The 24271-nt window shown below is 44.2% G+C and overlaps 1 protein-coding gene across 2 annotated transcripts in view; it reads right to left on the reverse strand.

Moving 5' to 3' along the window:
* The window catches only part of CDYL (chromodomain Y like), a 154392-nt gene extending 130485 nt beyond the window's left edge, over window positions 1–23907 (reverse strand). The window contains exon 1 of one of the 2 annotated variants that reach the window (XM_024121695.3): window positions 23571–23907. In XM_024121695.3, the coding sequence (XP_023977463.1) occupies window positions 23571–23594 (24 nt within the window). In that variant the 5' untranslated portion in view covers window positions 23595–23907. The remainder of the gene's footprint in view (window positions 1–23570) is intronic. The other variant, XM_055080185.1, reaches the window with a different exon arrangement.
* Window positions 23908–24271: the final 364 nt, after the last annotated feature.

The following is a 24271-nucleotide window of genomic DNA, read 5'->3' on the forward strand; positions in this document are numbered from 1 at the left end:
ATTTGATACCAGTGAGTAAACAAATACAGCAATGTCAACAGAGAAACAAATGAACAATCAGTAAACTGAACTCAGTAGATAAGCTAAACAACAAATTGATGCTTTCTTCTAACAGCTGTAATGAACTTGAATATAGAAGAATTTGAAGAAAAGAAAGAAAAAGAGATGGTCGAAAGATGAATAGAATTTTCAAAGATGTGTGACAACAGGAAGCAGCACACTAACTGGAATCCCAGGAGAGAAAGGAAAAAATTTTCTAAAGACACAACATCTGAAAAATCCCCCAGTGCTCAACATACCTTAAGCAGAATAAAAACAAATAAAACGACTAAGACACATCTTAGTCATACTGCTAAAAGCCAAAGATAAAATCTTGAAATCAGCCAAAGAAAAATGATGTATTATACACAGGAAAACAAAAACAATAATGATAAGAACATAAACTGACTTCTCGTTAAGAAACTATGGAAGTGTGAAGACACTGGGACCAAATATTCAAATTGCTGAAGAAGGAAAACAAAACAAAACAAAACAAAAACCCTGTCAACCAAGAATTCTAGTATCCAGCAAAACTATTCTTTAAAATTGAGGGTGAAATGAGGACATTTTCAAATAGAAAACCATTTATCACCAGCAGATCTGACTACAGGAAATGCTAAAGAAAGTTCTTGAGTCTAAACGGAAATCACACTACATGGCAACTTAAGTTTACAGGAAAAAATAAAGCCAGAAACAGTCATTATGTGGGTACAGTACGTCCTCTGTATTCGCGGGTTCCACATCCATGGATTTGACCAATAGCGGATTGAAAATATTCAAGGAAAAAAATTTCCAGAAAGTTCCAAAAGGCAAAACTTGAATTTGCCACACACTGGCCACCATTTACATAGCATTTACACTGTATTAGATATAAGTCATCTAAGAGATGATTTAAAGAGGATGTGCACAGGTTATATGCAAGTACTATACCATTTTATATGAGAAACTTGAGCATATGCAGATTTTGGTATCCACAGGGGGTCCTGCAACCAATCCCATGTGGATACTAAGGGATGACTATATATGTAATATATAATTTCTTAGCCTTTATAAAAGATGACAGCTTAAAGCAAAAATTACAACACTACTGATGAGTTTACAAGGTATATCAATGTAATCAATGTAATACTGAGGATAAGAGAAAGAAATGAAAATATACTACAGAACAAACTATTTAGATGAAATACATATGATAATACTACTAAAGGTAAGAGGTGGGAAACTGAAATATACTATTGAAGAAATTCTGGGTTTTACCTGAGGTGATTCAATACCAATGCTAAGTAGATTGGGATAAAGCTAAAATGCATCTTGTAATCCCTAGAGAGCAACCGCCCTCCCCCCTACCCAAAAGCAAAGAAATATAGCTAGAAAACCAACAGCAAAATTAAAGTGAGAATTTTAAACTCTAACATGAAAACCAAAAAAAGGAAGAATAAAGACAAACAAAAATCTCTTCCTAAAAAAGTGCAAAATGGTAGACCTAAAATACAACCATACCACTAATTACTTTAAATGTAAATGGACTAAACGTTCTAATCAAAAGGCAAAGATTGGTAGATTTTTATTTTTTTAAGCAAGAACCAACTACATTCTAGTTTCAAAAGCAGCACTTTATAAAGACAGAAACAAACTAAAAGGCTGAATAAATATATACCAAGGCTGGAGTGGATATACTAACATAAAACAAAATAGACTTCAAGAAGTATTACTACAGACAAAAAGGGACATTTCACAAGGATTTTAAAAGATCAACAGAACACTATATTGGTATACTTATACCAATATAATAAATACACACACATGTAATGACAGAGCATCAAAATGTGTGAAACAAAAACAGAAGAGAGACAAAAGCATTTTCATAGTTGGAGATCCTAACATACCCTTCAATAATCGGTAAAACCAGATTTTTAAAAACAGTACAAATATAGGAGACCCAAATAACATTAACCCTAATTTAGCTGATATTTATGAAACATTCCACTGATAACTGAATTATATAACCTTTTTAAGTGCACAGAGAACATTCACCAAGACTGTGCCACAAAACAAGTCTAAATAGATTAAAAAGAAATAAATCTAGAGAAAATGTTTTGACTACAATGGAATTTAAAGATCAAAATTAAAACATCTAGTGAAACCTAAAATATCTGAAAATTAAACAACCTAATTCTAAACAACTCATGGGTCAAAGAAATCACAAGGGAAATTAGAAAATATTTTGAACTAGATTAAAATGAAAGCGTATCAAATTTTGCAGGATATACTAAAGAAGGGCTTGAAGAAAATTTATAGCATTAAATGTTCTTAATAGAAAGCAAGAAAACTCTTAAACCAATGACCTAAACTTCCACCTTATAAAACTAAAAAGAAAAGCAAATTAAACCAAAATGAGATGAATAATAGAGAAACAATTATCTGCCAATGAATCCAATACTTTAAATTAAATTCCTTTAGACACAACACCAAAACTCAAGAAGAAATACCAATTCTGAATAACTTCATATCCATTAAAGATAGTGAATTCATAACCTAACTCAACAGAAGAAAATTTCAGTACCAGATGGTTTCACTGATAAATTCTAGTAAACATTCATGAAAGAATCAAAACCAATTTCAGAAAGTAAGAGAAGGGAATGCTTCCTAACTCCTTTTATGAGACCAGCATAACTCTTGACACGAAACAGGAGAGAAAATTATAGACCCATTTACCTTATGAACACAGAGACAACAATTCCTCAAGGCATTAACATAGATTAAAAGCACCAAACATCCTCAGATCAAAAGTATATCATATCCACACTTAGACCCACTGTAATAAAACTGCAGAACTGTCAAGGGTAAGAAATCTTAAACTACCAGAAACTCAGATGACTTATAAAGAGAGGCAGATATTTTTCATCAGCTGCAAAGCTAATAATCTTAATTGTCAACCAATAAAATTTATACCCATCTAAAAAGCCATTAACAGTGACAATATAATAATAAGATTACGTTTAGACATATAAATATCAAGAATTTACTATCTCAAATCCTTACTAAAATAATCATTTAAAGATGTAATATGGGGCTTCCCTGGTGGCGCAGTGGTTGAGAATCTGCCTGCCAGTGCAGGGGACACGGGTTCAAGTCCTGGTCTGGGAAGATCCCACATGCCACGGAGCAGCTGGGCCCGTGAGCCACAACTACTGAGCCTGCGCGTCTGGAGCCTGAGCTCCGCAGCAAGAGAGGCCACGACAGTGAGAGGCCCGCGCACCGCGATGAAGAGTGGCCCCCACTCGCCGCAACTAGAGAAAGCCCTCGCACAGAAACGAAGACCCAACACAGCCATAAATAAATAAATAAATTTATATTTAAAAAAAGATGTAATAAAATCTACTCCTAAATATATACTCAAGAGAACTGAAAAGTATATGCGCACATAAAAACTTCTATATAAATATTCATTGCAGGATTACTCATAACACACACCAAAATAGAAACAACTCAAATATCCATCAATCAATGAATAGTCAAAATGTGGTCTAGTCACAAAATGGAATATTATTCAGCCATAAAAAGAAATAATGTACTGACACATTCTACAACATGGATGATCCATGAAAACATTATGCTAAATTATTAGCATATTAGAAAAGAAGTCAGACACAAAGACCACATACTGTATAATTTCATTTATATGAAATGTGCAGTATAGACAAATTCATAGAGAAAGTAGATTTAGTGCTTGCCAGGGTTGCAGGGTTACAGGGGCGGGGACTGACAGTCAACGGGTAAGGAGTTTCTTTCTGAGGTGCGGAAATGTTCTGAAATTAGATAATGGTAAAAGTACAATTTTGTAAACATACTAAAAACCACGGAACTGTATCCTTTAAAAAGAGGAATTCTATGGTATCCAACTTATATCTCAAAAAAGAAAATACAAAAGCAAAGAAAGTAAGGTGTAATTCAGGAGCAAAAGTCAGCCCACCTAGAATGAAAGGGATAAGTGAAACGAGCATTCAAAAGTAAAGTTAGAAAATTTAAATAACCTGTGATTAAAAAAAAAAAAATTGTTGGTATATTTCTGAAAGATAAAACAAATACTAGAAAATAATCTTGACCTAGTGGAGGTGAGGTTGGAGATTTCAGTGAAGAATTAATAGTGAGCTATGTCCTTGTTATGTCCTCAAGGAAAATATATAAAACTTAATTAACTATTAAATACATATCCCATTTCTGATACACTGAAAAGAAATATTCTCAATGAGCATAAGACACAGGGAGTAGATATACTCAAAAGGTAAATAACACTTATGTCCCTGTCACATTTCAGAAGAAATCACTGAATGATTTGATCATTCAGATTAAAAGTTAAGCAGAATCTAAAGAAACTAATGGCAACCACAAGGTCAGACAAAGAATCTGTATCTCCCAACCAGCAAAAGAATAAATACCCAATCCATACAGAAAAATCTCTCAGACCAACAGACAATTGAAAAAATAAATAAATAAGAAAAGGATAAACAGCAAAGATGAACTCTAAATCCCAAAATAAACCCTTTTACAAGATCACAAGAGGAAACCTCCAGAATTAAGGTTTCATAAAGACCATTCTCTGGCCATGGTGTAATTCAATTAGAAGATACATAGTAAAGAAAAAGATTTTCACCTTAAAAATATTTAAGTTTAAGTACATTTAAGTACTCAAAAACAAAAAGACAAAATCCTTGTGGCTGTAAATTTTTTTTTAATACTTTTTGGGTTTTAAAACATATGAATAAATATCCTAAACAAAAAAATAAGTGAATTTATTTTAAATAAAGAAAAATCTAAAGATACTGAAGATTTAAAAAATAAAGCAAACGTATACGATGTGGCTAAAGCTGTACTTCCAAGGTAATTTTACAGCCTTCAGTAAAGAACAAGATGAGCTGTTCAACTCAGTAAGCTAGGAAAAGAACCAGATAACGTCAAGAGGGCAGAAGGAAATAAAGAGCAAGAAATAAAGTAGAAAGCAAAGATATAAGAATCAGTAAAATAAAAAACTGATTCTTACAAAGAAGCAAATGAGATAAAATATCTGTAAGGAAAAAGGCACAAAAAACCAAAAGGCATGTTAAAGGTATATAATCATAGATCCAGTATAGGTTTTCAAATATCCTAAAATACTCTAATAGAAAAAACTTTAGGCCACAATTGACTTAAGAAATAGAAAACACCGATAGAGAAACACCAGGTAATTCTCTAATGAATAATCTAATAGCTCCTCTCCTATCTTAAAAGGAAACAGAAGTCCAGAAGATTTTAGAGGCAGGTGAAACAAAATCTTCAGAAACAGAAAATCAAAACACAGAAAATCCAGGGATTCTGCAACTGTTCCATAATAGGAAAAAATATTAAGTTGGTTACCTTTTCAAGTGACTATTATAAGCCTGATTATGAAAAGAATCTAACAATGTACGTAATAATACACTGTGACTAAGTAGGGTTTATCCCAGAAATGCAAGGATGGCTTAACATCAGATGATATATTAATATACTACATTAAAATATTAAAAGGAAAGAGGGGGTAAAATGACAATCTCTAATGAATGCAGAAAGCACATCCCATACAATTCGTTAACCATTCAGGATTAAGAACTCCTCACATGCTAGAAATAAGAGAACTTTAACCAGAAATAACAGAACTTTAACTTTAGAACAGTATCTTAGCAGGACTTCCCTGGTGGTCCAGTGGGTAAGACTCCGTGCTCCCAATGCAGGGGCCCAGGTTCGATCCCTGGTCAGGGAACTAGATCCTGCACGCTGCAACTGAGGCGTGGCACAGCCAAATATAAATATTTTTTAAACAAAGGTACCTTAGCAAACTATCTACAGCTTTTACTTAATAATAAAATTTTATAGAACTTTCAGAATTAAAAATAAAATAAGAATGCTTGGGGGCTTCCCTGGTGGCGCAGTGGTTAAGAACCCGCCTGCCAATGCAGGAGACACGGGTTGGAGCCCTGGTCTGGGAAGATCCCACATGCCGCGGAGCAGCTAAGCCCGTGCGCCACAACTACTGAGCCTGTGCTCTAGAGCCCGCGTGCCACAACTACTGAGCCCGTGTGCCACAACTACTGAAGCCCGCGCACCTAGAGTCTGTGCTCCGCGACAAGAGAAGCCACCGCAATGAGAAGCCCGTGCGCTGCAACGAAGAGCAGCCCCCGCTCGCCGCAACTAGAGAAAGCCCACGCGCAGCAACGAAGACCTGACGCAGACAAAAGTAAATAAAATAAAAATTTTTTAAAAATCCTTGTTGTTAGTAATTGATATTCCACATCGTACCAAATGGTCCCAGCCAAAGTGATAAAGTAACAGGTAAGAATTTGAAGAGGAAGAAAAATATAATCTCCCCTATTTGCACAAGATATAGTTATCTATAAATAAACCCAAAAGAATCTATGAATTTTCAACCCAGATAGTTTGACAAGGTTGCTAGATATAAAGATCAAGCATAAACAGCCTTCCTGTGCACAAGTATTAACTAGTTAGAAAATATAACTTTAAAGAGATCTCTCTAACAAGAGCAACAAGAAACTATAGTTTCTAGGAATAAATCTAAGAAAGACTGTGAAAAAACTTTTTAAGAGTGCGTAGCAAAACATACCGAAGAACCAAAGGGTGGGGAGAGGGGGAGAGGATCCCATTCGAGCTCCTGCCCTCCCTCCCTCTCTCTCCCGATTCATTAATTTCCCCTTCCTATTCGCCTTCTCCCAGCATCACACAACATACTGTAATTTCCCCTATCTTAAAGCAAACAGACTCTGGAGCGTACCTCGCCCTCCTGGTTCCCTTTTCGAAAAACCGGTCCTGAGAACTGCCTACAGTCTTCACCTCCAATTCCTCTTTTCCCATGCTCTCACGAGCCCACGCCAGGTGGAGCCCCTGGACGCCCCCAAACAGCTGCTGCCATATCTAGTGGTCAATTCTAGGTCCCCACGACAGCACAGAACACAGTGAGTCATTCCCGCCTTGAAACGTTCATCACCTGCTCCCAGTGCACCACTCTCCCTTGCTCCTATTTTCCTGGCCACGCCTCTTCTTTCATCTTCACCTCGTCTCAAGTTCTGTATAAGAACGTCCCCACGATCTAACCTCTAACCTTCACATCTCCTCTCTACCTACACTTAGTCCCTGGATGACTCCATCCTTCCCCGGCTTTAAAAACCATGCACATGCAGACATCTCCCGCCGAAGCATATGCCCTCAACTCTTAACTTTTAGACCCTGCCTGCCCACACCGCCACCCGATGTCTAAAAGGCATCTCGAACTTAACACGTCTAAAGCCCAACTCCTACTTATCCACCCCCCCAGCCCTCCCCCGCGATAAAAACCAAAGCTGAGCCCTAAGCAGTCACACCTGTCTGAATAATTGGCCAATCCCATTCTTCTAGTGACTCGAGCCTGAAAACCCCACGTTCTTTCCACTTCTTCTCCTTCCGTCACATCCAATATCCAATCTACACATCAATCCTGCTCAGCCCCACCTTCAAAACACACCCCAAGTGCAGTCACTCCTCACTACTCCATCAGCCCGCCACCCGGGTTTCAAACACCAACATCTTTTGCCCGAGTTATTCTCCCAGCTTCCTTCCCAGTCCTGCCACGGTTTGTTCTCCATATAGCATCCAGCACAACCCTTTAAAATTTTTAATTTGATTATGTCACTCCTCCAACGGCTTTCCATCTCAGTAAAAATAAAACTCGGCGTATTCAGCACATCTACAAAGGGCCTGCCTGGATTCCACTACCACCCTGACCTCAGGTACCACCCCGACCTCAGGTACCACCCCTCTCGGCTTCCAGATGCACCAGCCTCCCTGCTGCTGCCCAAACTCGCTAAGAACACGCCAACCTCGGGGGGCATTCCTTTGCTTTCAAGTCCCAAATGTCACCTTACCTATCAGTGAGGCTTTCTCTGACAATTTACATAAAGCTAACCCATACCCCAAGCCACTAGCTGTATCCCGCTTAGCCTGCTGCCACCACTAGAATCTAAGCTCCTGGGGCAGGACTTTTACCTGTCGGCTGCACTGCTGCACCTCCGGTGGCCCAGAGTAACCCATGAACGCAACACGGCATCAACCCAAGCCCAACGTGGAAGCGGAAGAACGCACCACCAAGAAGCGCTGAGCCACCTTTCAGAAAAAGAGAACAAGATCGAGATACCTGGCAGGGCAATTATTACGAAGCCATACGGATGACAACAGCGTGGTGCGTGACCAAGAAAAGACAAACACCAGGCGAGCAGAAGAAACTGACCCGCACACGTCAAGGAGAACGTCACGTACGGCCGAGGGGCAAACGGGAAGGCGAGAGAGCGACTGGTTTAATAAATGGTGACAGCAGATTATCCAGCCAAAAAACAAATCAGATCCCAACTTCATACCGGGAAAACAAACGGCAGGCTTTTGCTACCATTAGAAGCAAAACTTTTGGATGAAAAGATAGAAGACGATGATCTTGGTGGAGGAAGGACTTCCTAAACGAGAAACAAAATGAGGAAAGTAAGACTGCATTAAAAGGTCACTTTTTGGGCTTCCCTGGCGGCACAGTGGTTGCGCGTCCGCCCGCCGATGCAGGGGAACCGGGTTCGCGCCCCGGTCTGGGAGGATCCCACATGCCGCGGAGCCGCTGGGCCCGTGAGCCGTGGCCGCTGAGCCTGCGCGTCCGGAGCCTGTGCTCCGCAACAGGAGAGGCCACAGCAGAGGGAGGCCCGCGTACCGCAAAAAAAAAAGGTCAATTTTCATTAATTTGGTGGGTGAAATATGTAATTGTTACAGATTTTAAAATCTTTAATGAAGAGTGAGGACACAACACAGATGAGAAAACATTTGCAAGATGAATAACAAAGATTAGCATGATTACAAAGAACTCCAACAAATCAAGAAAAAGGCAAAAGAAAAATGGACCAATAAATAAAAAAGGTTTTTATAGACCACTCCACAATTCCTTCAGTGTTAACTTCTATGTGTCTTCTGTTAAACAGCATGAATATAATTCTATTTTTATGAAATAACTGTGACCTGTATAATCCACTCCTCTATCTATATTTATGCACAAAGCTGTCCTGAATGATGGGCCTTGGCTTGTGGTAGTCAATCTGGGTGCCAGAGCAGCGGATGACTTTTTCTTTTTTAACCTATTTTTTTTTTTATTTTTCGACTTCCATCTTCTTTCCTCAATAAACATGCATACAGGGCCTTTACATACAAACCACGAGTAGGGTGATGAGACCGTGAAATTCAAAGCACCTGCCTGCCAAGTGGGTGTCAGCTGATTCAAGTAGTGAACCTTAAAAGGCTAAACTCTTTACTTCAAAGAGGCTGCTGAGAACACGAAACAGCCTCAGAACTTTCTCCTCTTTTAGGATTGTGCTCAGTCTTTTGAATATCCCCCATGGTGCCAAAAATTCACAAAAATGAATTTGGGAATGAACCAGCGTAATTCAAAACTATATACAGTCTAGTGAGTTAAGTTGATGATATGGTGTACATCAAATATGGTTTTTCCCACAAACAAAATGAAGTGTCCTGATAAAGAGCCCACCAACAGGCCTCGCTCGGGTGTGCTCCTTGTGCATCTCCACTGATTCTCAAACTTCCTACCTTCTACTTTGCTAAGTCTACTCGACCCTGAGAAATCGGTTACATGACGAACGATGCTACTGGTGACAAAACAACAGGCTGGTTTCTTTGACGCTGGCGCTTCCTTGGTTCTTTGGGATGGTAATGCTGGCTACTGCACGTCAGTCTTTTAATGTTTGTACTGGACACGTCTCTCCCTTTGATATATTCTCCAAACATGTTTTTTTTTGTTTTATTTTTGGTTTTTATTTATTTTTGGCTGTGTTGGGTCTTCGTTGCTGCGCAGGGGCTTTCTCTCGTGGCGGCGAGCGGGGGCTACTCTTCGTTGCGGTGGCTTCTCTTGTTGCGGAGCACGGGCTCTAGGCGTGCGGGCTTCAGCAGTTGCGGCACACGGGCTCAGCAGTTGTGGCACGCGGGCTTACTTGCTCCGCGGCATGTGGTATCTTCCCAGACCAGGGCTCGAACCCGTGTCCCCTGCATTGGCAGGTGGATGCTTAACCATTGCGCCACCAGGGAAGCCCCCAAACATGTTTTAGTTTGTTCTATTTCTTAAAGAAAAAAAATCATAGTAAATGTCAAATCATCATTTATATTCATCACCTTTGTAGAAACTTTCAAAATCTCTTTTGGACAAAATTCTGACAAATGGAATCTCCGCTCTTTCTTCTCTTTTCATCAATGTTCTGTGCTTCATTATAGCCACCTGTTTAACCTAAAGTCTTTGGTGACAGTCAAAAATTGTTATCTGTGTTGACGCATTAAGTTCATGGCTCCTTGGAATTTGCGTGATCTCATACGAAGCTGATTCATTTTCTACCTTATAATTAGTCACTCATTTTTAGGTTCATACAGAAGATTTCTAGGCTGCTGTGCACAGGAAACCTTCTGGCTACCTTAAAATTACAGGTAATTACTGTGAGCTCCCACAAGCTACATGAGAAAATGTCACTGTTTTAGTCACATCTTCTCTATGTCTGCTTAGTGATCCCAAGGATGGAGACCATGGAAGAAAAGGCAGATGAGGATACTGCTTGTTTTCGTAACTGAACTACCATCAACTGTTAATTTACACTACAAAGAGTTTAAGAAACCCTCATAACTCTAGCAAGAACAATCAGTGGGTTGTTTTTTCTTTTTCTCTGGTTAAGGTGTTAGTGTGTGTCTTAGAGAAGAGCATCTCGGACACCTTAGCATTAACCCTAACCCACGGAGGTAATGCCTCCTGGACTCCGAGAGCCCTTTATAAAGCATGTGAAATGTCACCTACATATACTCAAATACACTATTGTCACATCATTATTAACTGCTCCTCAAAAGTTGCGGCACACGGGCTCAGCAGTTGTGGCACGCGGGCTTACTTGCTCCGCGGCATGTGGTATCTTCCCAGACCAGGGCTCGAACCCGTGTCCCCTGCATTGGCAGGTGGATGCTTAACCATTGCGCCACCAGGGAAGCCCCCAAACATGTTTTAGTTTGTTCTATTTCTTAAAGAAAAAAAATCATAGTAAATGTCAAATCATCATTTATATTCATCACCTTTGTAGAAACTTTCAAAATCTCTTTTGGACAAAATTCTGACAAATGGAATCTCCGCTCTTTCTTCTCTTTTCATCAATGTTCTGTGCTTCATTATAGCCACCTGTTTAACCTAAAGTCTTTGGTGACAGTCAAAAATTGTTATCTGTGTTGACGCATTAAGTTCATGGCTCCTTGGAATTTGCGTGATCTCATACGAAGCTGATTCATTTTCTACCTTATAATTAGTCACTCATTTTTAGGTTCATACAGAAGATTTCTAGGCTGCTGTGCACAGGAAACCTTCTGGCTACCTTAAAATTACAGGTAATTACTGTGAGCTCCCACAAGCTACATGAGAAAATGTCACTGTTTTAGTCACATCTTCTCTATGTCTGCTTAGTGATCCCAAGGATGGAGACCATGGAAGAAAAGGCAGATGAGGATACTGCTTGTTTTCGTAACTGAACTACCATCAACTGTTAATTTACACTACAAAGAGTTTAAGAAACCCTCATAACTCTAGCAAGAACAATCAGTGGGTTGTTTTTTCTTTTTCTCTGGTTAAGGTGTTAGTGTGTGTCTTAGAGAAGAGCATCTCGGACACCTTAGCATTAACCCTAACCCACGGAGGTAATGCCTCCTGGACTCCGAGAGCCCTTTATAAAGCATGTGAAATGTCACCTACATATACTCAAATACACTATTGTCACATCATTATTAACTGCTCCTCAAAACTTAAAAAGGTTTTTTTTTAAGGTTTAAGCAATCTTCATGTTTAAAAAGTATGGTCATAAACTTGCTTCAGGAAATTTTTCTAACGCCATGTTTAACAGACACACAAATCACTTAAGAATGTTTACTAGATAGCGCCTCACTAAGTCTTGCTAACATATATCGAAAATAGGAGGAGAGTAAGTCTTCCTACATGCTTGTTGCTCTTGTGTATCATTACTAACGTCTTCCACATAACATACAAGCAAAAACCCGACTGGATGACACGTCCACCCTAAACCGACGATGAAGTTCAGCAGGAGTGAGAAATCCATTTTCTACCAGAGACAAACGAGCTACAGGGAAAAGGGGAGGAGGACGGATACCGGAGTCGCTTAGCTTATAGACAGAAAGTTGATTTGTTTGGGAAAGACGGAAGGATTCTATTGTTCGCTTGGTTTTTTCATTAAACTTCTGAGAACAGTTCAATTCCATATCATACGACGGAGGGCACCAAACAGGCGGTGGGGGTGGGAAGAGACGAGCCGCAGAGGGGCGCGAGGGGGAGAGACGGCAACAGAATCTCACGTCCCCAGCCCAGAGTCAGAGAGGAACCAAAGTGCAAGACAGAGAGAGAAGACGAACAAAACCTTTCGATCATTAACCCTACGACCACCTTCAGGGCCGGGAGCCTGTGCTACACGCGTCTCCTCAGAGGCCGACGAGCCCCTGCACGCGGCTCTCGAGACCCTTTCTCCTCAGGCGGCAGGTGCTTTAGTCTGAGTCTCTGGAGTTCCTGCCCCCGGGGATTCAGAGGTGCCCGAGGCCGGCCAGGGCACAGGGCTGGGCCGGCAAGAAAGACCGTGGGGAGGTGTGACCCCGGCGTCTTCCCCGACCCGGGATGCTACTAAGGCGAGAAGCCTAACCGAAAACCAAAGGAGCTTCCGACAAGGGGGTGATGCCTCGCTATTCCTGCAGCAAAAGGGAGGGCAGCCTTCCCTTCCCCGGGGCCTCCACGCGGCCTCAGAGAGCACCCAGGGCTCCGGCTGAGCTCTCCGGCCCGGCGACGGTGCCCGGCACGGGGCAGCTCCTCCAGGAGGGTGGAGGGCACAGCCAGACCCCTCCCTCCCCGAGAGGGGTCCTCACAGGTGGGCGTGGGGGCGGCGCCCCGCAGGATCCCAGAGAAACACGGGCACCGCAGAGAGGCGGGAGGTGGCGCACACAGGACGGATGGGAGTCTCCACCTCGGTTTTGTTCCCACCGCCGTCCCCCGGCTGGGGAATGAGACGCGAGTCAGGGGGCAGCAAGAGCTCTCAGCTGCCTGCGGGGCGGCGCGGGCACCCTGACTCTCCCCAGGGTCCCTCCTCCAGCACTCAGGGGGCACGCGTCCCCGGGGGGAGCTCCACTCTAGAGAAAGCTTCTTAGAAAGTTAACTGAACTCCAAGACACGACCCTCCACTGCAGCAGAAACCAGCCAAGCAAAGGGCTCGAGGGCTTGGCTTTCCTTTCGGCGGGATGGGGCCGCGAGACTTGGATTTGGGAACAGCCCTTCCCGCACCCCACCCAGCCACGGGTGGTTCCGGCCTTCTTCTCTCCCAGGTCATCCTCTGGACAGAGCTGGGGGGGGGGGGCACTGCTGTGAAGCTGCACAGTCACCACACAGTCTCTCTCCTGCTGATCTTGACCTGGTTCCTGGGTCGGCGGAACCTCCCGCCAAGGTGAACGCGCGCGCAGTGACAAGACCGCATTTCCACCATCTTTCGCTCCTTCTACGAAATCATCGCAGCCTCATCGTTTGTAATCGGAGCCAACGTGGACCTACTCAGGAGGGACTGTTTCCCCGGGGAGTACACTTTTCGATCTGTGCCTGTCAATTTAATCAAAACGTTCTCAGAAAGCTCATTTATGAGCTGAAGCTAGTGGTGCCGAACGGTGGCGCGTAAAATAATTCTGGAGACTTTTTCTGGAAGAGGCGATAACACGTCCTGTTCTAGGTAGCACCCCTGCCACTACACAGATGCCTCTCCTTCCTTAAAAATGATCACAAAATAGCCCTTTACCTGGTGCTCTGCGTTCAAAAGCACACCTGCACGAGGGAGGGAAGTCAGAGGACAAAGCCAGGGGCCCACCACGCTGCCCGAGGGCTGGAGAGCCGGCTGAGCGCCACCGCAGATGTCGGAGGTGTCGGGCAGCCCGGGGAGTTCCCTCTGAAGCGTACAGATGAAAGGCAAGGTGAGCCAACGGGGGCGGCCCGACGCTCCTTCCCGGAGCTTTGAACAGATCAGCAAGCCAGCAGAGAAGCCGGGTCCAGAGACCAAATGGGATGAAGGAAGCCTCGGCTCCAAGGGCACCTGGCAGAGGACGGAAATCAGGCTGGAGGGACCAATCTGGACGAGGGGAAAGGAAATCCAGGAGGGAGAGAGGAATGAAGGATGGAGATGCCCGCAAGACAGGATGTTTTCTAGGGGGCTCTGGCCCAGCCCGTGGGTCGGGGGGAGCATGAAGCAGACAGGCCCCTCCACATGCTCCCATGACTGTCCAAGGACCAGCACCATCGCTCGGCTAAGCAGAGAAGCAGGCGGCAGACCCGAGATAAAAACAGCTCCTGCACCTTCTCTGCAACACCCAGCACTGAGGCAGCTTCAGACAGAAAGTAAACCTCTTTAAACTTCAATGGTAAAAACAATGACTGAAACAAGTTTTTTCAAAAATTTTCATCAATAACCTAATTCAGATACTCTCACTTACATTTCAGCAAATCACCTAACCCTTCCTTTACCCAGCGTCATCATGGAAGATGACAGGGCAAGTCCCTGCTCTTAACCCGGCGGGAGCAGGGGGACATACCCAGCAGCGGATGAAGAACTGTACGAAGACACCAACTTCCTGAAGCATCAACCTGACCCAAAGATTCATGGAGAAGCGTTAACCGGTAATCACTCTTAAAACACTTCGTGTCAAACCAAAGATCATTCTCTGCAGTATGCGGTTAGCTCCACAGAGGTTTTAGGGTACCAGGAGGATTCAGAAACAGGCCAGGCTGTAACCCCCCACTCCCCCCTCCATCCCCCTACGAGTACACTTGTTCTCTCTCCCCTGGAAACTCTGGAAAACCATAAAATTAAACTGAGCTTTGCCACTTACATCCCAAAACTTTTTACAAATCATTTTTGATAGCTCTTTTCAACATACCGTTTTCCACTTGGTAAACATGCCCTTCACAAGCTTGAAGGGACTCAGGAGCCCCTATTACCCATGACCTGGAGGTGCCGTCCCCAGCTGCCCAGTTCAGCTCATCTCACGAGCAAACTTACTGATGTCAGCTCACCTCCCTGCGGCGGCTCCCTTTCCCTCACCAGATATCTGCTTCTAACAAGCTAAGGAAGCCGTATACTCCAAGCACGTCATGCCGAAAATACAGGCAAACGGTCTCCAAGAGAGACCCAGAGTGTTCAGTGCGTATGGGGTGTGACAACTTTTTACAGCCAAGAGGACTTTTTCTGTCTTGGTTCTCACATATTCTGAACAGCTGAAGCTTCCAGATCAGTTACATGCTAAGATAAGACATGCTTCTGCCTGCAACTCTGGGATGCACTGAAATCCTAAACAGTAACCTACTGATGAAAAATGTTAACATTTTACCCAGAGCCATTCATGACCTGCAACCAACACTGGGGGGCTTCATCCAACAAACGCTGGAAACTACCAACCTCTTGAGGATGTCACATGGCAGAGACCGTTATAAATGGAGAGAGACAAAGAGTAAAGACATTTCCCAAGTATACTGAGCTGACTTCTCCAACTAGAGGACACTATTGTTAGACATTCCCCCACCCCACTTTTCACCAGAGGGTAAACCTAAAAAATGCTGCGGCCAACAGTTCAAATACTCTTTCCAGGAACACAATTTTCCTCCAAATTATTTGTATCAAGTTTAGAAATAACTTTCCTCCAAAACACCATATGGCTTTTCAAACAAGATACCTAAATGCACAATTCTCACATATATGGTATAATTTCAAATAATGCAACTCCAGTCACTATAAGATTTGTATTTCAGCTAAAAGTCAGCAATTATTGACTGCTCACCACATTCACGTCCTCAGATTAGACACTACCATCAACCAAAAAATAGGTAGCCAACCTTTCCAGGAGAAAATATATGTCATATTATTTCATACCTAGAAAAAGTAATAAATAAGCAAGTACAGATTATTATAATGCAAAACAAAGAGGAAATTAGTCACATGGAGTTTGAAGGGGAGGATTCCTGCTAACAGTGAACTCTGATGAGGTCCTGAATGAGGACCGACTCTGCGGCTGGCAAGGTGGGGAAACCACCATGTACTGAAAAAATGGCAACACAAAGGTACAGAGGAGGGATGGGGTGCGTAGGTGTGGACCAAGTTAGGCCAACAACTATGGCTTCACTAGCCCAGACCAACTGAACAGGCCAACCTCAGGCAAAGGAAAGTTAGACAAGATATGCCTATATATCAGGGCAGGCAGAATGAAGATGTTGAACATTTTGCTTCAGAAGCATTTGTTTTAACTATTATATCCATTTTCATAAACAGTTCCCTTGAAATCTAGTTTACACTTTATTTGCATTCTCAGTATCTTTAGGTAAATCTCAAGCATCGGCTCAAGCCCTTGATCCCTAGTCACGATACCACAAATTCCAATTCAATACGTTTCTTCAGATTCTGGCAAAAAAAGCAAACAAGGTTCCAAAGGGCACTGTCACTGCAAAATAACAGATCTTCAATAAAATGTTAATTCTCAGCACTTCATTGGGCTTGCAGGAAGCAAGGAAAATACCCAAATGCCCCAGTAACTCCTCCAATCCAACCATGATGAAGGAGACAATCATAAAAACAGACAAACATCAAAGATGAAGAAAGCAAGCCACAGACTAATAGGTTGGGGGCAGGGGTACCCAGAATATTTAGAAGTAAAAAAAATATAATTGTTGAAATTAAAAACGCAATGGATGAGTTAAAGAGTGGATTAGACACAGCTCATTAGTGAACTAGAAGTGAGATCCAAGGAAATACCCAGAATGCAAACAAAACAAAAACAAGGAAACGGCAGCAGAGGGTGAGGATGAGGAGATCTAATAAGATCTAATAATTCCCGAGGGAGAGTTTAGAAGCACAGCGGGACCTGATGGTAGGTAAGATGGGCAACAATCTTTTACAACCGGCAAGGCACAAATCCACAAGAGAAGCACAACATACACCAAGTTTATTAATAAAAAGAAAGTCACACAGAGATACACTGTAACAGGACTAGAGGACACCAAAGTCAAAGAGAGGATCCCAAAACCACCAGAGACAGAAGACAGACCTCCACACTGACAGCCTCCTCAAGAATAACAGGGAAGCCAGAGGACAACGGAATGATAGCTTCAAAATGCTGAACAAAAATAACCAAGTAACTAGTTTTATTTGGAATCAAGTCTATTTTTCAAAAATGAGGGCAAAAGAAAGGCATTTCCAGGTAATCAAAAAGCTAGAGACTTTTCCACCAACAACCCCTCCCTAAAGAAATCTCTAAAGGATATACTTAAGGAAAAAAAAAAAAAAAAAAAAAAAAATCCCAGAAGGAAGTTCTGAGATAGAAGATTGATGATCAAAGAAACTGGTAAAGACACAGGCAAAGCTAAAGAAATACTGTCTGTATGCAACAATAATGCTCTACTTTGCGAGGGTTTTTGCACGGATGATGATTAACACTGGAAAATAAGAGCATGTAAATTCAGGGGTGGATCAGATTTAAAGTATCTCAAGTCCTTGCACTGTCAGAAGTGGAGCTAAAATATTACCTTTAGGCTTTATGTATGTAAAATTTCAAGAATAGCCCCTTAAAGACTACAATTAGCATGCATCTTCCAACCCGATCAGCGAGGTTTGAACACAGTTTCACCATAGGCTCTGGCTGAAGCAGAGCTGAGTTTGGCAAAAACAATGTCAAAGTCATCAATGAAGGGTAGTGAAACCCAAGTCTTAGCTCAAAGATCTCAAGAACAAGTTTAATACTTTTAGGGTCATAGATTCCCCCTGAGAAACAGAGGAAAGCTGCTGGTCCTCTCCCCGCAAAAAAACACTCTTATTACTTGAACAAATTTTCACACCAAGGCAAAAGACTTTTCCCAGACTCCCCAGAGAACACGGGCCTCCCAGGCCTTGACCAGCTTAAAAAGCTGGAGAGAATTAAGTTGGTGTGGGAAACAGTACAGTTGGAAGTTCCCCCATCCTCGCCTGAAAACCACATATGTGGATGAGGGACTAAGTGTTGGGCGTCATGTTTGGGGGAGGGGAAACTGGAGGTAAGACATTCATTTAATTCACTCTTTCATTAAAATGTATTGAATAATTCAACAATTATGCAACTACTGAAAAATGTGAACTGTGGAAATTAATGACCAGAAAAAAGGTCCTAGTTTTAAAAACCGTACGCACCAATCTTACAATCTGGTGGACAAGTAAGCCATACGATGAAGATAGCAAACAGACATTCCAGAAACAGCCCTTATACCTAACTACCGAGTGTTTTTAATGCTCCCTCCCTGCAATGGCTCAGTTAAACACTGGCAACGGTCAACGGGCCCGCAGAGGATATCTGGTCCACCCGGAGCTCAACTGCTTCAAAGGCACATCCCGACCCCTCAGTGTTGTCGCAAACAGACCAGTGCAATCCAGAGGCTCCTAACTCCACCCACATTCCAGAAAGAAGCTTTCTGAAGCGGATACTCCTGTCTCCATCCAAACGCTGAAAACTACAAGCTCATGGGTCTGGGTCCCAGAATCTGCATGTATTCTAAACAGAACCCGCAATGATGCTATGTGCCTACAGATACACACAATATACAAATGATGACTCCTTATTCACAGAAACTCAACTTAGACCGGCTCTGTGCAGCTCAAATACTCAGAACTGAATGAAGTATTTCCAATACACCATGAAAATACGTTCAATGGTTAAAATCATTACAGAGCACGAGGAAAAGATTAAATGATTCTTAGGTATCACAGCAAGAAGAGAAAAACTTATTCGAGTACACAGGACCTGGAAGCAAATTCAAAGGAAAAGTACAGGTGATGTCTCCACACTCCTGCTCAGGCAGGAGTATTCTCCGCAATTCACATTTAAGAGAGTTTACAGAGCACGAGGAAAAGATTAAATGATTCTTAGGTATCACAGCAAGAAGAGAAAAACTTATTCGAGTACACAGGACCTGGAAGCAAATTCAAAGGAAAAGTACAGGTGATGTCTCCACACTCCTGCTCAGGCAGGAGTATTCTCCGCAATTCACATTTAAGAGAGTGTGTTAATGTTCAACACACACACACACACACACACCCACACACACACACACACACACACACACACACACACACGTGTGACTCTATTACCACGCAATCAATCCCAGCAGTCAAATAACGCTTTCTGCTTTCTTATTTTGGGGGATCTCAATCTCAAGAGCCAGCTAACCACACACGGCAGATGCTGGTCCGCCTCGACCAACCGTCACGGGGTCTCCTCGTCTTTGTGACGACAGCATCTGGACCACACGTGCGGATCTGACTTACAACTAAGATTCCTGCGGTGCGCGGGAGAGGTGCAATCTCATCCCAAAGTAGGGAGAAAGATGCGAAAGACTTAACTTTCCCCCGAATCCTGATTATCCTTCCAACCCAATCAACGCGAAGACCCGTTTCATAAGCCAGGTATAATTTCATTCTTAAAAGCTTCCTTCCATTTTGGATTGCCTGAAACATGCATGTGTTGGATAAATATTTTCTCAGAAGGCCAAGACAAGATCACTGGGATCCTCCTGAATTTTAAATTAAGCTACTACAGTAGCTCTCAGGGGGAAAAAAACCCACACCCGCTGAGAAAAAGGAATGATTAAGATAAACAAGAACGCTGCTTTCATTGTATTAGAGTCCTTTCTCAAAGCACATGAACTCACTCTTCTGGTGGTTATTTGGCCACTAGATAAATTAAGATCCTTTTGATCTTTTCTCTCCTTTGGTGATATAATCAATATAATCAAAGGAAAAAAGGTTTGGTTTCAGGGTTTGAGCGCGCGTGGTTTTTTTCTTTTCCTTTAAGAATGGAAAATAAAGATGTTTCGCAGGGTAAACATAACCACTTAACACCTGGCTACAGCGTTTTATCAACTCTAAACTGCTTTGACATGCTAATGTCATTCGGGCTTCACAATTCTTTGAAGCGGTGATTATCATTCCCATTTTACAGATGAGGGAGTTCAGAAGAGACAGTTACTTAAGACATACAGCTCTTCCCTTCCCAACAGAGAAGGGAAGAGTGGAATCCACAACGTCTGGCTCTAAGTCTAGAGCTAGGATTGGAGCTAGAAGGTCTTGAACTACTCCACGTCCCACCCTCCATACGCCCAACCCCAGTAGAAAACTCAGTTCCTGAACAGTTGATCATCTAAAGCAGAGGCTAGCAAACTAAGACCTGGAGGACAAATCCAGCCCACCGCCTGTTTTTGTAGAATCCATGGGCTAAGACTGTTTTTCACATTTTTAAGTTGATTTTTTTTTTTAAAGAGGAAGACTATTTCATCACATGTAAAAATGACACGGAATTTGAATTTCACCGTCCATAAACAGTTCTACTGGAACATGGCGCTCGCTCCTCTAGGGCATGGCCGATGGCTGCTTCTGGGCAACAAAAGCAAAGCTCAGCAGTGGTAACAGACTGCCTGGCCTGCAAGGTCTCGAGTATTAATAACTATCTGGTCCTTTACGTAAAGTTCGTGGACCCCTGATGTAAAGGACGCTTGTCTTTTTGTGAAGACTGGAAAGTTCATAGCATGGGTAAATTTAGAAAACCTGTCTTCCCTGATCCCAGCTGCTGAAGATGCAGGGGGTAAATCAATTCTGTCCTTCAACGAACAGCAGTTCTTCCACTTTTGGGAGGCTGAGGCTCCATCCCATCTTCTCTAGGCTCTGTTCCCTAATTTTTTTTATTCACAAGGCACAGTTACAATAAGCACTTAAACATTTTCTAAGGACCTATCACCATATACCAGGAACCATGCTAAGTGTTGGAGATCTCATTTCTTTTTAGGTGAGAAAACAAAGGCTTCGCAATCAGGTAACTCGCCCAAGTTCACGGGGCTACGGCAGACCCGTGCTCTTACCATGCCAAGTTACTTCAAAAAGCAAGACTTTGAACTTCCTCCTCTGCCAGTATATCCCTCTGGAATGGTGGAGTTGGGGGCCAAACATGAAACTTCTCCTTCGGTTTAGGCAGAACTGGACAAAACCAGGCAACTCATGCCCCAGGACCTGGCTACGAACATACCTTAGTGCTCCCGCCCCCCACCCCCCCCAACAAGCTGCCAGTCAGACGCAGTGCTTACTTACAACTACTATCATTTCTGCCTCACAAATAATACTGCCTTGATTACAACAGTACAATTCTATACCTTTAGAAGCAAAACCAGGCCTCCAGGAGGCATGTTAGATCAGGTAGAACACAATAATAACCACCACTTTCTGAGTGTTCTCTCTGGGAACCGCAGGTATGCTTTACATGTTTTTTTCATTTAAACTTCACAGCTCTATGAGGTAAGCTTTGATCCCAATTTTACAGATGAGGACACTGAGCTTTCAAGGTTAATTTGCTCAAGGTGACAGGGTTGGATTTCAATAACTAGGTTTTCTGACTCTAAATCCAGGCCCTCAATCCCTATGCAGAACTTTCAAATATCAACTTTCAATCCTCATATAGTCACAGTGTTGCCTACAAGTAAAGGAGAAGTGAGAAAATTCACCTTGAAATATCCTGACCTCACTATTTACTGTCACCTCAACTCTACTCTTATAACACTTTTTTCCAAAACTAAAACTCAGAATCAAGAGTTCAGTTATGCAGGTGTGTCATTTTTCTGCAGTGTACTTAGTTCTTCCAACAGATGCTCTTTGAGGGCATGCACCATTCCCATCCCTCATCCCTCCCTAGCTCCCGACGGAACCTCCATAGGGTAGGCATTCAATGACACACTGAATGAACACAAACTTTGTACAAAATGTGACTTATAAATGGATGTTGCCGGGAGAAGGGAAAACCTGAAGATATACTGTAAGCAAAGAAAAATCTAAATTTAGTTCATAATGCACTGGTGGTAAAAGTGTTGTCTTTAGAATAATTTTTTACACATGAGATACAACCTATGTATAAGGTGCTACCCTCACCCACACACTAATAGAACAAGTTGACTGATTATGTACTTATAATCACAAAATGAATGAAGAGTGAATACTCAAGCCTCAACTCTCAAAGAATAGTCTAATGTAGAAACCAAAATCCCTCATGCTCTCACACTATGTACTTTCCCAACTGCGTGCCTTAGCCTCTACTTCTGGGCCTTTCCCAAACACAACACTTTCCTTCTTAGAAGGGAAGCTTCTTGAGAACAGAGAGGTTTTTTTTCCCTTTAGTAGCCAAATGACCCAAGATAGTATCTTGAATACAGTAGGGCACAGCTAATGTGTGAAATGGTTGAACAGAATGGAACATTTTCAGTGCCAGCTAAGGTACACTGACCACGTACAATGTAAGGGGAGGCCAACATCCTTACCACTGATTCTCCAGAAGGCGGCTTCCTCCTGAGAACTTTTGCGAACACTTGCTTTTAAAGCAACAAAAACTTGCTTTAAAAAAAAAGCAACAAAAAGTTGCTAGAAGGCTATCACTGTTGGCAACAGAGCTCCATTCTGTGCCAACGGCGATAACATACCCACAAGAGAAGACCCCTCAGAAGGCTCACCTGGTCCTTATTAAGGGTTCACAGGGGCCAAGGGGCTCTACTCTTTACAGACGCTTCCTTAAGTCCCTAAACACTCAGGTCCCTAAACGCATCCAAAAGGTAAATCAAGAGTATGCAGAAGTTTTAGTCTCTTACGAAGACCTATTTACAAATACGTATACGCAACAGAAGAACCATTTGTCCAAAAGAACAGAGAGCCTTCCAAGCTTCTGTACTCTCAGGAAGTCGACTTCGCAACACGTCAAGAAGTTACATCGAGGCGCACAAAATATGCCTCAAGACCCAAACTGATAACCGCACCACTTGAAGTCGAAGCTGGCGGACCGATCGCCCACAACTCAGAGTTCCGAGGGTGCCCTTTCTCACTCGCACCGCTGCGGCGCAAATGAATGACGGTGTATCAGCGTTAAATTTAAATTTCCTGGCTCCGGCCACAATGCTAACCTAATTAAAGCATGTGGTCAACGCTTAGCCTTCTCGGTGCGATGCTGTGCATCGCTCGGGCCAGCAGCACAGTCAGGAGACAGTTGCACCCTTCCTCTCGCCCCCCCAAAACCGGAGGCAAACCCTCCCCAGAGCGCTCCGCCGAACGGCCAGGAAAGCGCCCCCGCGCCGCCCACGGACCCCGCCCGGCGGCGCCGCGGGCTCCGCACCCACCGCCTCGCCGCGGGCACTTTGGCTCCGTCCGAGCAAGTCGCTCGCGTCAGCGCTCCTGCCCTGCGGCCGGGACCCCCGGCCCCGCAACTCAGGCGCCGCCGCCGGGCCCGGGCGCACGCGCTTCCGTCCAGCAAACTGCGGCCGGGGGGGAGGGGGCGGCGGGCCGGCCGTCGGGCGGGGGCCGGGCGGGGCGGCGGGCCGGGGGGAGGGGAGGTACCTCGTACAGCTCCTCGGAGGCCATGGTGGGCAGCGGAGCGGGGGGCGCGGGGCAGGGCCGGCGAGGCGCCGCGCAGCCGGCGGCCGACACTTTGTTTCAGTTGGGTCCCTGCGTGGCCTGCGCTTCCTGCTCCGCTCGGCTCCGGCGCCGGTCGGGCGCGGACCGGCGCTCACTCCTGCCGGTGCGGGCCGCCGGCCGGGTTGTGCGCAGGAGCAGCTGCGCAACGCGCCCTCCGCGCCGCGCTCACTCCCCGGCGGGCCGGCTCGGGCTCGGGCTCATCGCGCCGCCGCGGGGCCGGGCCGGGCTGGGGCGGGCGCGGCGGCGGTGCACGGCGGCGCGCTGGCTCCGCGGCTCCCCCTCTCCGGTGTAGTGCAAAAAGCTTCCTACTTGCGACCGAAAAACCTGCCCCGGCTACTGAGCATGCCCAGTGCGGCCGCCCGGCCCGGCCGAGCCGCGCTCCCGCGCTCCGGGTTTTCGGGCCGCCCGCGCGGGGGGGCGGGGCGGCCGGCGGGCGGGGCAGCCGAGGGGAGCGGTGGGCCGCGCTCCGGGCGCGGCGGGCGGCCGCGGGGAGCCGGCCGGCAGGAAGGGGAGGAGCCTAGGGTGGGGGCGGGGCCGCGGGCGGCGGGGGCGGGGCGGTGGGCGGGGCCCGGCTCGCCCCAGTGCCCTCCGGAGGTCGGGGCGGGCCGCGCCGCCGCCCGCGC

The sequence above is a fragment of the Physeter macrocephalus genome, chromosome 18, assembly GCF_002837175.3.
Source record: "Physeter macrocephalus isolate SW-GA chromosome 18, ASM283717v5, whole genome shotgun sequence".
Taxonomy (NCBI): Eukaryota; Metazoa; Chordata; class Mammalia; order Artiodactyla; family Physeteridae; genus Physeter; species Physeter macrocephalus.